General features: G+C 41.6%; 1 protein-coding gene and 1 pseudogene across 2 annotated transcripts; both read left to right on the plus strand.

Moving 5' to 3' along the window:
* Nucleotides 1–622: 622 nt before the first annotated feature.
* Nucleotides 623–9,848, plus strand: adap2 (ArfGAP with dual PH domains 2). Its single transcript, XM_084072334.1, has 11 exons — nt 623–954; nt 1,954–2,078; nt 2,617–2,708; nt 3,942–4,030; nt 5,262–5,374; nt 6,853–7,002; nt 7,214–7,297; nt 7,464–7,526; nt 8,086–8,163; nt 8,410–8,638; nt 8,729–9,848. Exons 1-11 carry the CDS (start codon nt 867–869, stop codon nt 8,755–8,757), a joined length of 1,140 nt encoding a protein of 379 aa, XP_083928460.1. The 5' UTR covers nt 623–866; the 3' UTR covers nt 8,758–9,848.
* Nucleotides 9,849–14,262: 4,414 nt separating this feature from the next.
* LOC311054776 (nuclear transcription factor Y subunit gamma-like) lies at nt 14,263–15,380 on the plus strand (annotated as a pseudogene). Its single transcript has one exon. The product of its transcript is annotated as a nuclear transcription factor Y subunit gamma-like (transcript).
* The last annotated feature ends 879 nt before the right edge of the window (nt 15,381–16,259 follow it).

The raw sequence follows: 16,259 nt of genomic DNA on the forward strand, positions 1-16,259 counted from the left end.
AACGAATTAATAAAAAGCACCAAAAGCAGGCACAGCTTTTGAAAATAATTTCCTGTTCCACAATGTACACTTTTTTTTTGTTCATAAAACACTGCCACATTAATTACAGCGGGATTTAGTTTTTTTTTTCTTTTCCCTAAATAAAGGTTTGTCACAAAAAGGTTTTCATTATACGTTTTGTGTGTTTTTGAGAGGTGCATTAAAATCAGTGTTAATTTAGCCACAACTCAGGATTGTATTGATTATAATATTTAATAATAGACAAATACACAATAGGCCTATATTACAATATACAATATGAACTATAATAAGAAATTAAGTTACAATAATATATACCAATGAGTTTTTAGGGAGTAGCATCTACAAGCTCACAACGCCTCGGCATTGTGAGCTTGTAGATCTGCTATTTTTGGCAAAAGTTCTCCTCAGAAAAAGGATGCTAAGTGGTTAAAGTAAAAAAAAAATCATATCACAAAGATTTGGCGGACCCCCTGTAGTAACTCTGAGGACCCCCTAGGGGTCCCGGACCCCCTGTTGAAGACCCCTGGTTTAGTTCATAGACTGTGTGGATCCATCCAGCAGACAGAGAGGCGAACGCGGTCACGGCAGTGGGAGGTCACAGTGTGTGACACTGTGACAGTCAGATGTGGGGACATAGCCTACTGTAAACCCTCGATCTGTCACAAGTTCCACTTTTGATCATAACGACGACCAGGGTTATTTACGTGCAGTGTCACCCATTCTTTTTGGACACGCACGCTTGTATTTTTGCCTCTATAGTGAAATGTGCGACCACCATGGTGACGATTTCCTGGAATATTCATCATCATCATCAGAGAAGAGGATACATTTGTAGATAAAGAACAATGGCAAACAGGGAGCGAAACAAAAAGATTCTGCTGGAACTGGTCAAACATGCGGACAATAGTCGATGTGCAGACTGTTGCGCGTCTGGTAAGAGTTCACTGGATTTTATATTTATCGAGAGCTAGAGACTATTTATTCAAGCTTGAAACAAGAGTGCAGCACTTGGCTACTACTGCGATGTGTAACTAAAAGTAAACTAAGTAAAATTTTGAGGGATTTCTTACTTTACTGGAGTATTTCCAGTTTTCAGTACTTTTACTTCTACTACATGGCAGACGCAAATATTGTAGCCTACTTTTACTCCGCCACAACAATTATTCGAAAACTTTAGTTATTATTTAGCCTACTTTGTAGATTTGAATTATTATTACAAAACATACATTAACCACTTCAGCCCTGCCCTATACATTTCTACAAGCTCACAATGTGTCGCAGCTATTTTCAAATGATTTTATACATGATTTTAAAACATGAAATGGAAGATTTACTTTTAAGAACTACTTTTACTTTAAGTGCATTTTGATACCAATACTTTTGTGCTTTTACACAAGTTCATTTTGAATTCCGGACCTTTTCTTGTAACTGAGTATTTCTACATTGCGGTATTGATACTTTTAATTAAGTAGAAAATGTGAGTAGCCTACTTCTTCCACGTATTTGGCCATGTACCCCCATCAGAAAATATTTCGTGCCAGGGACCCCCATACACAAATTGTCTTTCAGACATATTCTAAATTGTCACAAATAAATGCATTAAAAGTAAGATATTTTGAAAATACATGTTAACAGTTGTTAAATTGATTTTGATGCTGTATCAACACATTTTGCTGGGGACCTGCTGGAACTCCCCCAAGGACACCTGGGGGTCCCCGGACCCCTCTTTGAGAACAACTGATTGAGGCTACCCGTAACCCCTTAAGTCATGGAATCAGTTTAATTTCCCTTGACGCCAATGTGACTATAATTTAGAGAGCTGCTCAAATGACCTGTTGAGGTCAACAAAAGCTATATACTGTATACTCCATCCCACAGTTGCTGTATAGTTAGTGAATAGCTTTGTTTTGGAATGTCCTCTTCACACCTCAGACCCGGACTGGGCCTCCTACAACCTGGGTGTGTTTGTGTGTCTGAACTGCTCTGGTGTCCATCGCAACCTGTCCAGCCGTGTCAAATCCATAAGGCTGGACTTCTGGGAGGATGAGCTGGTTGAGGTATGGACAACTATGATCATGCTCTTGATTGATTAGTCACCCCATTGAGACTTGAATTCATGGATATATATATTTTTGTCGCATTCCTAAGCCAATAATTTGATGACCAGCGGTTCCGGTAGGAGACACAAAGGAGACTCTTTGTGTCTCCCACTGGAATCGCTGCCGGTCATCAAATTATTGGCTCAGGAATGTGACAAAAAAACAAAAAATATCCATGCATTCAAGTCTCCATGGGTTGACTAGTAGATAGAAAAATGTCATTTTGGGAGTGAACTATCCCTTTAATCTTAACACCTAGTCCAGTGATTCTCAAACGTTTTAATTTCAAAGGACGCAAAGGACGCACCATAATTCTCAGAGTTACAGACTTGTAAAAGGGTCCATTTGGAACCGAGTTCCCTGACGGTCCCTGGACCTCACTTTGAGAACCATTGACCTAGTCTAACATATGTATGCTGTAACCAAGATTTGACTACACTACAGTCAGAACATAATTGTATATTTTGTGTCTTTCTGGGAAATGCAACCTCTGAAGTTCATGAAATCCAAAGGCAATGCCGTTTCCCGAACTCACTACGAGAAAGCTGTTCCAGCATACTACTATCAGCCCCAGCAAGATGACTGTGCGTAAGTATTAATACCCATTCCTTCACGATAACCTCCAAAAAGACCCAGCACTCCAGTTTATTGTTGCCGTTTTTCGTGATCTCTTCTGAACAGTTCACGTTATTTAATTCATGTTATTTTATGCTTAGCCATCCACGTGTTGGAATCGTTGTCAAGGTTGAAGGCTACAGACCACAAGGCAGTGTGAAGGGGAAGGAAACTTAATAGAGAGAAGTGGAACTAGAAGTACAAACTGAATACATCATTTGATGCTGCAAAAGAGAGAGTAAATGTCGAACAGATAGTGAGTAATATAAAGGGTAGCCCATTCCAACCTCCAGTCCTACTTCAACTACAACTTCATAGTCACATCAACGGTGTAAAAAATAACTTGTTGTTTCCAGGAAAGGGAAGAAGAACAGAGATAGAAAGAACAAGGAATCAGGTCAAATATTCCTGATATGAGCAGAGTTGAAACATACTGTACATACAAACAGGTCAGATATTCCAGGCATTCATTATATGAGTAGAGTAAGATATACTGTATGCATGCATGCACACGTACAAGTAATTAGAATAAATGGCAATAGTTTATGGGTTACTATATATACATGAGCCCAGTAAACCATCTGTTTTGCATAGCATTTATTGATTACAAAGTGTAATACATGGGTAGACATTGAATGTGGACTCCACAAAATGATAATTCCAACCAGAACATATGACCAGAAACACATACATCTCAATGGAGTAGTATTGGCATAACTGAAAGCACAGCTGTTTTGTAAGGTCAACAGAAAAAAGTAGTATGCAACATCAGAGGTATCTCGTTCATACAGTATAGAATCAACACAAGAACAGCAGCTGGTGGGCCTACCTAATAAGGTAGCCATGTTACAAAATAGCCTCATTGCATCGTGTGCACACTCTGAACAGATTCATTCAGAGAGAGAGAAAAAGTAAAACTACTAGATTGTAAAATAAACCAGCTTTTGTTCTGCTCCTGTGACGCACCGGGTTTGCCTCGTTCGGCTCTAGATATAAGTGACATAATATATATAATATACAACCTAATTAATTGGTTTTGGTCCAGTAGGCTATACTTCCAATTTGAGCATGATAAACAAACAAACAATCAAACAAACAAAAAAAGAAACCTATCATTCTGTGTCCCTCTTAGCTGGGGTTAACCCATGCATTCATCTGGCCTTGTGTTTTCACTTATTAACCTGGTTACCCTTTTCTTTATCCAAGTGTCTTGAGAGAGCAGTGGATACGATCTAAATATGAGAGAATGGAGTTCACTGGAGAAACCAAGTACCCTCCACTTGGCTACACTACAGGTGAAGTGACTTTTTTTTCCTTTTTTTTATTCAGGGTATTTGCTAATAGATATTTAAACGTAGTATGCCCTATATACCATATCTGCCAACACTTCCTATTCTTGTGTGAGTCAACCTTTTTTTTTAACCCTTTCTCTCGCTGTCATTTCCGATTGGTCATTTTTCAGGGCAGGGTTAAACAACCCTGCCTGACATGTGTCATCATTGCGTTCACTCAAACAACTCAAAACCTCTGTTTGCTGCTGAAAAGTGAAAATGGATGAAACGGTTCCCATCAAGAAATACACCTCTAAATTTCAGTCCTCTTAATGTGAGAGCTTCCCCTTGTGTTTGCACTTTTGGTGACGTACATTTTTTATGTTGACTTTTGATCAATTAAAAAGTCAACATAGCGCATTGTGAGCTATGAGTTTGAAGACTAAATAAAAGTCATTCTAATTCCACATCTTTGTATTTATTCTATCAATGCAGGTAGGGCTGTCACGATCATGACATTTTAATTGACGATTAATTGTCATACAAATAATTGATTGACTGATTGATTTAATTGTGTTTTTGGCAATGAACATTGGAACATATACATAGAAATTACATTTTTGTTTGTCTTTTAGGCTTTGTAAACAAAAAATGCACAGGATAAATATGACATGTAACTAAAATATAGAAAGTACTACTGACTGTGACTGACTATATCTAATACTGACATTTAATAAATGTATACTTAAAATCTTCTTTTAAATTGTGGAAATAGCAGATCTACAAGCTCACAACGTGTCACATTGCGACACATTGTGAGCTTCAATGTCGCATTGTGATGTGTTCTGATCTTGTAGATCTGCATTTCCACACAAAGAAACTGAAAAGAAAATGTTGACCATTTCTTGAACATTTTTTAAATGTCTTTGAAATATTTTCATTATTTTTTTATTTTAAATAATCTATAATGCCATGCCCAAAATAGGGACGCCAGGTTGAAAGTGGTTAATGTTTTCAAAAAGTAAAATACAGAATGCTTTGCATCAACTGGTTGTGCCACACTCCAACTCTCACATTAACAGTACAGTTCCTCATTCCCCATATACAGGTAAAACCTGTTTTCTGTACCCAAAAGCACACTAATGGAAGACTAGAGGAAATATTGTGTTTCGCACACCTTGGCAAATGACGTAAACGTGCTTCGCCTGTGTGTTGAAGGAAATGTGACTGAGCGCATATCTTTGATTGTTTCCAGGTGTCTATGAAGGGATTCTGTGGAAGAAAGGGAAGGATAATGGACACTTTCTAAAACGGAAGTTTGTTCTGTCAGAGAGAGAATTTACCCTGGTTTACTACAACAAGGATGATGTGAGTCAACCTGTCATTCTAAACACAACTTAATGATGCACACAGTAGGCCCAACCATCGATTATCTTCTTAGAGATTAGCTTGCAATTAAATAATGACAGTTAACAGTTTTGATTTAATTTGTTGCACGATACTACTACAAATTATATCAAGCCGAGGCATTATTTAACTGAAATATGCGAGTGGTCCAGAGCTCAAAAAAGGTTGAGAACCCATTCCTATCGCATGGTTACCGTTATTACATTCTTTTACTTTATCCAACCTTCCACTAAACGTATGTTAACTGATATACTGATTTGCATCTTACAGTATGTATGAGTGAGCAGACACATGCTATTATGGGGACAATTCCTAATAATGATGACTGATGTCTGTGGAATTTCTTGACCTCCGACTTCTTAGTAACTGTCAACATTGACACTTCATCATAGGTCACTAGGTCATTTAGTGCCCTGTTCTGTGGAAGAAAATATTCACTTTCACTTTCCTACATTACTAAATGCATGGTCAGAGACCACGTGCAATACCTTCACGGACCACCAGTGGTCCACAGAACACCTGTTGAAACCCCCTGACCTATAGAACAATTATTTGTTTACCAACATTGAGACTGGACGCACAGGTGATTGTTTCATGCAATCAATTCCCAACATATTGTTTCGGGGTGCGCTGGTTTCAGTTCATTCAACTTCCTCTTGTGTGTTGGCTAGTGAGGCGTGTTTCATTTGGTGCCGGCCTGCGCGCGCATACTGGTTCTTATCAGTGTGACGTCGTCTGTTAATGGGTCTATAGTGACATGCCTAAAATAGGGATAGATTATTAATCAATTATTGTTTTAAATTATTGATTAATTTCTTATAATCGATGACATTGATTAGTTCGATTAACTGTTACTGGCTGTGTGTGTATTTTAATGGTTGTAAAAGTGTGTTATTATCTATAATAACAATTTAATTAGACAAATTAAGCAAATATTAGTAGTAAGCAATCTATAAAGACAAGCATCAGGCAAAACAATGAGTAGAAACACAATATCATGTTCAAAGGGTAGTGTAAGTGATAGGTTTTAAAATAAGTGATAAATAGCTCTATATTCTGATAGTCATTGCTATAGAGTGATTGTTCAGTAACAGGGATCTCCCCGTCTCTTAATCTGGAGACATAACTAATAATAAGATACAGGCATATAGAGATTTTAACTTTTTTCTTTTTTAACAAAAACATATCAGCAAGTTTGCAAGAATATCTCCACCACACCACCAGCCTATGCACAAAATGATGCATTTTGACATGTCCTTTTACATTGGCTAGCAGACATTTTCCAGCAGCATACATTTCACATGTCCTTAATAGAGGGCCGTAGCCACATCCGGAGCTGAGCTCCGCCTCTTTAAATGCGATTATTCACGAAAGCAGAGGCATTAGTTGTTGAAATCCACAACTTCTATGACAAAACCAATCTATTCTTCATGATGCAGGAGTCCAAAGGTCCCAAGGCTGTGATCCCCATCAAGGACCTGAATGCCACCTTTAAGCCTGACAAGATTGGCCACGCCCACGGCCTGCAGCTCACCTACCTAGACGAGAACCACACCAGGAGCATCTATGTTTACCATGAGAGCGCTGAGGTGGGGCTACGATGTCATCTTGGTGCTGATAATTACAGCTTTTACTGTTGTGTGGGATTTATTCTTGGTTGCGTGCTGGTCACACACCGAACGTAGCTGATCTACAAGCTCACAACACGTCACTATGTGAGCTTGTAGATCGGCTACTTTCGGTGAGCAGCATGATGCGCAACCAAGTATAAATCACACATTGTTCTTTTTTCTGTCCCAGGAGATAGTCACTTGGTATAATGCAATTCGTGCTGCTCGCTATGCCTACCTGAAGACAGCGTACCCAACTGGAAGTGATGAAGAGGTACGAATTCTGTACTTGTCTTACTATGTCTTAGGTCATTGTTGTGCGCATGCACAGTTCACAGGGTGTGCTCCATATGGACAATGGCAGCCACGAGAATCAGTAACATTTTGCTGTTTGTACCTTGTGCTTGATATTTAAAAAGATGTTTTTGTCTCTTTCTCAGCTAAGACCAAAGATAACAAGGAACTACCTCAAAGAGGGATTCATGGAAAAGACAGGTCCTATGGTGGGTTGATAGATGAACAATCAATCCTATATAGTAATAATCAGGGTTCGATTTGCTGGGGGTGGGGGATTTGATAATAATATGACAATTTTTACAATTTAATTAACAATGTATGTTAACCACTGTTAAACACTGCACGGTGTCAAATTTTGGGCACATTTTCCAAATAATAAAACAAATCTCAATTATTTATTTTAATTATTTATCAATTTAATTTATTATTATCTATTTTTTCAAAAGCGAAAATAGCTGACCTACAAGCTTTGTGAGTTCATAGATCGAAAAATCTCAGAGTTACAGATCTGTATGGGTCCATTTGGAACCCTGATGGCCCCTGTATTGAGAAACAGTGAACTAGGATACTGACGACTATGTGCTGCCTGAAGCTCATAAGTGCAATACATCCCCAGACCCAGTGGTTATGCCTTATTGGCAGTGGTAGAAATTGGTTCATATGGGAGACCCGGGTTCAAATCCTAGCTAGGACATGAAGGTTCTGTATTGCAGCTTTAACAGGTTTCAGGTTGATAAGCTTCCATGTTGAATATGTTTTCAACAGCAGAGGGAGCCGTTCAAAAAGAGGTGGTTCATCTTGGATTCCCAAGAAAGGAAGCTGCTGTATTTCAAAGGCCAGCTGGTGAGCAAAAACCCCTCTCAGACTGCCCCTAATGGCGGTGTTATACTTTTGTTGCACCCCAGTGTCGCAAGCCAAAAATGGCAGATTCACAAGCTCACAATGCGTTGCGATACATCGAGTTGTGAGCTTTTAGGCGATTCTAGGCACACGACACTGGCGCGTGACTGTGTAGTATAAATCAGCACAACAATGTATAAATCAGGCTTTAAAGCTGGTCTATAACAACTGGATTATTATGTGACCCAGGATGCAGAAGAGCTGGGGGTAGTGTTTGTTGGTACGGAGAGCAACGGTTACTCCGCGAAGACGTGCGTTCCAAAGAGTGCACGGGGCAACAAGTGGAAGTGTGGCCTTTCGTTGGAGACCCCCGATCGCCAGTTCGTCTTCATGTGTGAAAATGAGAGGGAGCAGCGAGAATGGATGGAGGCTCTCAGACAGGTCGTCTCCAGGCCCATGTCACCGCAGGACTACACCAGTAAGCACATGACTTTACACGATGAGCATTAACCACGTTCTAGCTGACATCCCTAATCAATCAATCACTAATACTTTGCTCTTATTCCAGTTGAAGCCAACATCAGAGGGAAAAGATGAACTATATAAGGGAGTGACAACAAAGAACTATCGTCAGCAAATGTGCTGCAATGTTCCAGAACCCAAGTGACTGGGTCACTACAGAACAGACAGTCTCTCCTCTATGTTGGACCCAGACTGTCATCCTCTCATATCCACTGATCTGTTCCCTCATGTCACATTAGTGAGTTTGTGGCAGGGCTGGGCGAAATGGACAAAATCAAATCACGATATTTTTTTTTTACCAAATACCTCTATTGATATTGTGACAATAATATCGTATTGTGAGATGTTTTCTTTTTTTACCCCTTTTTTTTTCTCCCCCCAAACATAAATAGCAGATTGGATGTTTGTGAAAATTGAAACCAGGAAAAGACATATTCACAATAATATTGATATATTGCCCAGCCAGATACTGACAAAAGCACTGTATATAGTAATAATGTAAGAACTATATGGGCACTATATGCTCTGGTGTGTAGTGGTGGGATTTATTTGGGTGGCTATTCCATTATAATAAATTAAACAATGCATTTTGAGTAAAGCACATCATCTCAGCATTATTATAAAAGTCTCGCACGCGCGGACGCGTGTGCACGCACACACACATATTTTCAACAATATGTTTATTTATTTTTCCTTTCTTTTCACAAAATATGTCAACATTATATTACAAAATGTTTGTTTTATTTTTAGTCAAACTCAAATGTTGTCTGATTCCACATCTCATATCAGCCATATTATCCAATATCTTCTGTATTAGTCTATCCCTTTAAATGTACCATTCCTCATTTATTCCACCCTGGCTGGGGATCAATGAGAAGGATTTTGCTGTTGTTGTTACAGGCCTACCAGTAGCCTATATATCGTTACGTGTAGTATGGTCTGGAAGGATTTTACAATCACTATTTCCCTACAACACACTTTCTTTCTGCTTTATTCTGAGACAGGGGGACGTCACGCAGCGATGCGAGCCTGGGTGAGCCCTTGAAAGAACTGCAGCCACACCGATTTTTTATAAGGAAAAAGGAATAATGATTACGAATTATGCTTTTAGCTTTATTCGTTTATTTTGCCTATAAAGTGTTAAATAACTATCCTCCTGAGAACTGAGGACAGTATATTATTCCAATGCACTGTAGGGTATTTAAAGGTTACAAAAAGAAGACAAGACAAAAACATCTTACAATTTATAATCACAATTATTGTTATTTTAATATTAATATAAGAATGCTTGTACATTGTCCTGATGTCCATGTACGTACATACATTTGACATTGTATGTAGTGCCACTGTGGTGGACATCACCATCACAAATGCTAGGGGGTACCAGAGCACCAGAATCCATATATCCATGTATCTCAACATCAAGCGCCATAAACCGGGTAGAGGTTGGAAGGGTTGAGTGAGTGTGGTTCTGGAGGTCAGTTTGGAGCTAGTGGGAGAGGTGAGTGTAAGGGCAGGAGTGCTACCAGAGTGGTGTAAAGCAGTGCTTCTCAAACTTTTTCATGCCAGGGACCCCCAAATTGATATGTATTTGGCCGCGGACCCCCATCTGAATATATGTTGTGCCAGGGACTCCCAGAAGCAAAAGATTTGTGTTAAAATGTTTCGCTTTAAAATAAATATATTCAAAGATTTGCGCGAATCTTCCAAGATTATTCAAAAATAGCAGATCTACAAGCTCATAGCGCGGCATTCGGTGCCGCGCTACGAGCTTGTATATCTGCTATTTTTGAATAGCCAAAGTATAAAAGGTTACAATTAGTGTGATGCTATATTCACACATTTTGCTGGGGACCCCCTGGAACACCCTCAAGGACCCCTGGGGGTCCCCGGACCCCACTTTGAGAACCAGTGGTGTAAAGACAGAGTGGCGACAGCTTCACTCCAGAGGACCAATGTTTTCACATATTTCCGGATCATTAAGCTTCTCTGTTTAGTTACTAGAAGTTTAGTTAGCAGTAAACAACATTAGCAGCACAGTGGAAATGCAGCAGAGCAGACCATTTGTGGTGCACTTTTAAAAGGTAAGACTTAAAGCAATAAATAACAGCAATACTTGTTAACCATGGTAACTTAAACTATAGGTCAACAAGGCAGTTAACAGGTGTTCACACATTTTGTATGCTTCTTTTAAGTCACATAGATGTAACTACATACATACACATGTCGGTGTGCTATATTAATACATTTAGGCTATGTAAAGGAGAATACTACATCACCAGAGCTTCTCATCCTATCCCTATGGGAGATGTCAGCCACCCTTCTGAGAAAACCCATTTAGGACCCTTGTATCAATCTTGTTTCAGTGACTCATGACCCACCTTTCATGACATGAGTATGAATGATTGAGTGGTAGATCGAGAGTTTTATCTTCTGGCATGTCCTCTGTCCAGACAGGCTCACAGACAAGACAACAATATATCATCATCATCATCAGCATCGGGGCGCGGCCATAGCTGAGTGGTTAGTGAGCCCGCCTAGGGAGCCAGAGGCCCTAGTTGTCCCAGGTTCGATTCCAGGCCAGGCCGGCATATGTGTCGATGAAATGAAATTTGTCCCTGAGCAAGACTCTTAACCCCTAATTGCTCACAGGTTCTCATTGGAAACAAGACCGCAAGGACTTTCATGAACGACCTGTTAAAAGGAATTATCCTTATCAACTTATTTGTGTAGACTCAGGGTCCATTAAAACACACCCTTAGGCTATTCAAAAAAACAAAAAAAAACATATTACAAAGGAATCATACCAGTGTTTCCACAGTATTAATTCATGGCTTCAAGCTTGTGTGCTCTGCAGTGAGGAACTTTTCCTCAGCCTCCAGAACCACCAGAAGGTCCTCAGGTGAACGAGCGTCTCTGGGTGATCGTCTCTTGCCCAGCAGTCTGATGAAAAAATGGAGAAAAAAAGGAGAAAAAAGAGAAGAGAAAAATATAAACTTTTCTCCTACAGAATGGAGCCTGTATAGGGGCTGTGCGCATGAGTGCGTGTATCAAAATGCATTACTAGAAAAAAAGACCACCTACCACATAATTAAAGCTATAGTCCTTCCTGCATCTGGTTCATATCTGACCTGAGAGTTTGCTTCCATGTCATCCCATCTCTCTGGCCCTCTCTCTGCGCTGGTGTCTGTTCAGAACACCTAACTGGCTGAAACTCCTGTCACACAATTTGCAGTGGAACGGTTTTTCTCCAGTGTGGAGACGCTCGTGTGACTTCAGATTAGCCAGCTGACTAAAACTCTTGTCGCAATGCTTACAGGGGAACGGTTTCTCTCCGGTATGGATGCGCTGGTGTGTCTTCAGGGTGTCTAACCGATTGAAACACTTGTTGCACTGTTTACAGTGGAAAGGCTTTTCTCCAGTGTGGCCACGCTGGTGTTTCTTCAGGTCACCTGACTGACTGAAACTCTTGTGACAATGTTTACAGCGGTACGGCTTTTCTCCGGTGTGGATGCGCAGGTGTGTCTTCAGGTGACCTTGGAGATTGAAAGTCCTGCCGCACTGTTTACAGTGAAAACGTCTTTCTCCGGTGTGGAGATCCTCGTGTCGCCTGAGGTTACTTAACTGACTGAAAGTCTTGCCGCACTGTGTACATTGGTACGGTTTTTCTCCTGTGTGGATACGCTGGTGTCTGTTCAGGTCACCTAACTGACAGAAACCCCTGTCACACTGTTTACAGAGGAAGGTTTTATTTTCTGTGTAAGTCAGCCCGTGTGTCTTTACCTCTGATTGAGTTAAAGCCTTGGTAAACAGTTGATGGCTTGGTTCATCTGTAACCAGCCATAAACAAGGAGACCCCTGTTTATGTCTGGTGATTTGTTGGGCTGAGGGGATCTGTCCATTCTTCAGCATTTGGCAGTAGAGGTCATTGTGCCTGCTCTTCATGTGTTTATGGAGGTAGACCTGAGTGTTGAAGGAATATTGACACTCAGAACAGGAGAAGACCTGAGTCTGGGAAGACTGAGACCCCACTCCTTCAGCGGAGCTATTGTTGTCCCAGGGCGCATCAAAAACGATTGCCAAGTCTTTCGGGTATTCATCTCCACGCGAGACGAGTAGTAATTCTCCCATGCCTATACACTGGAATGCCATCATGTTCTGTTCTGTTTCATTATTAGCACAGTTCACATAACTCATACAGTAGGGCTGAGTCTGTTCCTTAGCAATGTAGTTGTAGTTGTTTCTCTCCTCACTGGCCACCCAGGAGTAACCACTCTGTATAGCTTCCTCTCTGTCTGTCTTCACTCCTTCATACGGACCAATGTCAGTCCTAACAGAAATCTCAGTCTCGGCACGATAAACCACCTCTAGACCTACATCTGGAATGCCTGACTGTCTAATCTCAGATCTAGGAGGCGGGGTGGTCCTGTTAGCCATGGTTCTGTGAGCCATGAACACAGGAGGTCCATGGACCTTGCATTCCTCTAAAGAGAACTGCTTACACTGATCACAATAGTGGTGGTCTTCTGGCACGATCTGTTCTGTGGTATCAGTTCTGGATGGCTTTCGGAAATAGTTGTGGTCTGCTGTCATTATCTGTTCTGTGTTATCAATTCTGGACTTTCTGCCACCAGGATACACTGCTACTGTTTCATTATGCCCACCAGACAGACTGGGAGTCCTCTCCTCGTCTTCCTTCTCCTCCTTCACTCCCTCACTTGTCTTGTCTCTCCTCATAAACTCTGGCGTGACAGACTTCACGTCTATGGAAGTGGTAGATAAATGGTTCTTCATGATGTTATTGTATCTGATTCTCTCAGCGTCGGCCAGTTGGTCCCACTCTGTGCGAGAAAAATAAGTCTTCAGGTCTTCAAAGATGTCAATGCCCTCCAAAGAGCTAATTGTAACCATTTCCTCTGGTTTAAAAAGCTCTCTAGAATCTGTGATTTTAAGAATAGGTTTGTGCCAGAGAAGACTGCTTTTATACAAGAGCTTTGCTCTGACGTCAGACACAAAAGCTGTTGACATGCATACCCATACAATATGTATATAATAATAGAAAAGTGGACAGAGCCTGCCATGACGTCACCCATTTGTGACGTCATGGCATCACAAATTCCACAAACCCATTTGGTTTGTGGAATTCCATTTTGAGGCCTCAGGTTCTTTTTGACTGTTGCATAATTGACTGACGTTGAAGGTCAGATATTCAACGATGATTAGAAAGAATTCTGAGAGTTCAATCGCAAACCTGTGTCTCAAATGCTCGCAACAAGTGTCTCGTAGTGTCGTTTGATGTTGTGTTCCTGCACACAACATCAAACGACACTACGAGACTTCACACAGAGACAGATATGACAAGTACAAAGGACGCACAATGCAAAAGTTAAACGAGATTGAAGCAGTGCTGCAATAAACAGCCATCCCTTTCTACCAGAAGTTGGGAGACTCATGATGATCAGGACACTTGGGACTACCAACATATCTCTGTGACGACGTCTGCATCACAGGTGACATCACACCTATGGTTAACAGAAAGTATAAAAGGAGCCGCCGGCCAGAGGTATGTGATCAATTAAGATGACCTCAGATGTGGTTGGAACCCGAGGCAGTATTGCCCAGCAGACCCTTCAGTCCTTCTGGCCCAGTGTCATGGAGGAGATCCGGAACCTCACTGTGGATTATTTCAAAGAGCAGCAGGAGTTACCTCTTGCACGTATCAAGAAAATCATGAAGATGGATGAAGATGTCAAGATGGTCAGTGCCGAGGTTCCGGTGATGTTTGCTAAGGCCGCTCAGATCTTCATCACAGAGCTCACCCTCAGAGCCAGGATCCACATGGAGGACAACAGGAGACGCACAATGCAGAGGAGTGACGTTGCTATGGCGATAACAAAGTTTGACCAGTTTGACTTCCTGATCGACATTGTGCCCCAGTACGAGCTGAAGCCCCCCAAACTACAGGAGGAGGCTCGTCAGTCTGCAGAACCTGCCCACTGTGCCCAGTACTTCCTCAGCCTGGCCCAGCAGCCCGGGGCTGTGCCGGTTCACGGCCAACAGCAGGGTCAACAGGTCAACACACAGACAGCCACCACCAACCAACCTGGACAGGTAATCATCGCACAGCACTTGCAGGTGCAGTCACAGGGCACACCTATCACAAGTGCTCCGGTGGGTGAAGGCCAGCAGGTTCAGAATGTCCAGATGGCAGAGGCACGCGGTCAGACGGCCCAGGCTCAGGGTCAGACAATGCAGGGTATGCCGCACATGACCAACACTGGGGAGATCCATCAAATTCCTATGCAGCTCAACAACATGGGCCAGCTGCAGTTCCGCCTGGCCCAGCCCATCCCAGGAACGCAAGTGGGCAGAGGACAAATCCAGATGCCCACCAGCACCCAGCAGATCACGCAGACAGAGCAGCAAGGCCAGCAATGCTGGCAGAACTGCCACTGGCCCAGCAGCAGTTCAACCAGTTCACTGACGGACAGCAGCATCAGATCCAGCAGGTGACGATGCCACCGGGACAGGAACTGACCTGGCCCATGTTCATTCAGTCTGCCAATCAGAAGGCTGACGGGCAAGTGATGCAGGCTGTCAGCGCCAGGGGCATGATCAATCTCTGCTGGGTCACCTCAGTGGTGTTTGAACGAACCGAAAGACCTGGTAGTGTCGAGGCCTTCTATGAGTTTGAATAGTTTATAGCATGATTCTCAACACTATTCATTTGAATGACCCACAATTTGATATGCATTAGGCCCCGGACCCCCATTTGATACCATTGGATATGTCTGGGACCCCCACAATTTAACTCTGCTGTGAACCAAATGTCATGGATGCTAATAGTGAACCTAAAACACTCGCCTTGGTCCAAAGATTGCTGTGTTTCTTAGTAGACTGTGATGGCTTTTTATTGAATATTGAATCAAATTGACATTCCCAATAAACTGTAGCTAGACACCTCACTGCCTAGATCTGGTTCTTAATGTGTCAAATTCTCTCTTGTGATAAGGTCCATCACGTTCTGGGACAACTGGAACCCCGGAATATGAAGCAGTGTAGCTGTCTTTTGATTACTGAGTTCAGATTTCAACTTGCGAACTATGTAGCTGTTTCCAGTCGGTTACAGGCATGCCTCCAAGTAGGCCTATTTTGACAATGGGTACTACACTTGCTAAACTAAAGGTCATTAAACATCTTTTCTATAAATGTTCTATATGTTTTATTGTATTTCTTTCACACGCGAATGGGGGGAAGCGTCTCAAAGGGAAAACAAATCTTGATGCAAAAGCAAGTACAAAACTTGAAAGGTTTGCTCAGCATCACTCAGCATCCTCGGAAATGCCGTGGGCGGTCACACTAAAGGGACTTGCCTTCTTTTTTGTTGTGAATTTTACATATACAGTATGTTGGCAATTTACACATTATACAGGCACATTATACAGGCTACTGTTGATGCTGAACATTAATGCTGAACATCAAAATGTCATTAGAGAGCATTGTAATCTCACAATAGTCAAATGGGAAGAAAATACCCCTGTTGTGTTATGACCTAACACAACAGGGGTATTTTCTTC

This window comes from Gymnoscopelus microlampas (assembly GCF_963454915.1).
Source record: "Gymnoscopelus microlampas genome assembly, chromosome: 11".
NCBI lineage: Eukaryota > Metazoa > Chordata > Actinopteri > Myctophiformes > Myctophidae > Gymnoscopelus > Gymnoscopelus microlampas.

Coding starts and splice junctions, on each gene's coding strand:
- adap2 (XM_084072334.1), top strand. CDS start 867: ATGGCAAACAGGGAGCGAAACAAAAAGATTCTGCTGGAACTGGTCAAA. Junction 7,527..8,085: donor TGGAAAAGACAGGTCCTATG/GTGGGTTGATAG, acceptor TGTTTTCAACAG/CAGAGGGAGCCGTTCAAAAA. Junction 8,164..8,409: donor TGTATTTCAAAGGCCAGCTG/GTGAGCAAAAAC, acceptor TATGTGACCCAG/GATGCAGAAGAGCTGGGGGT.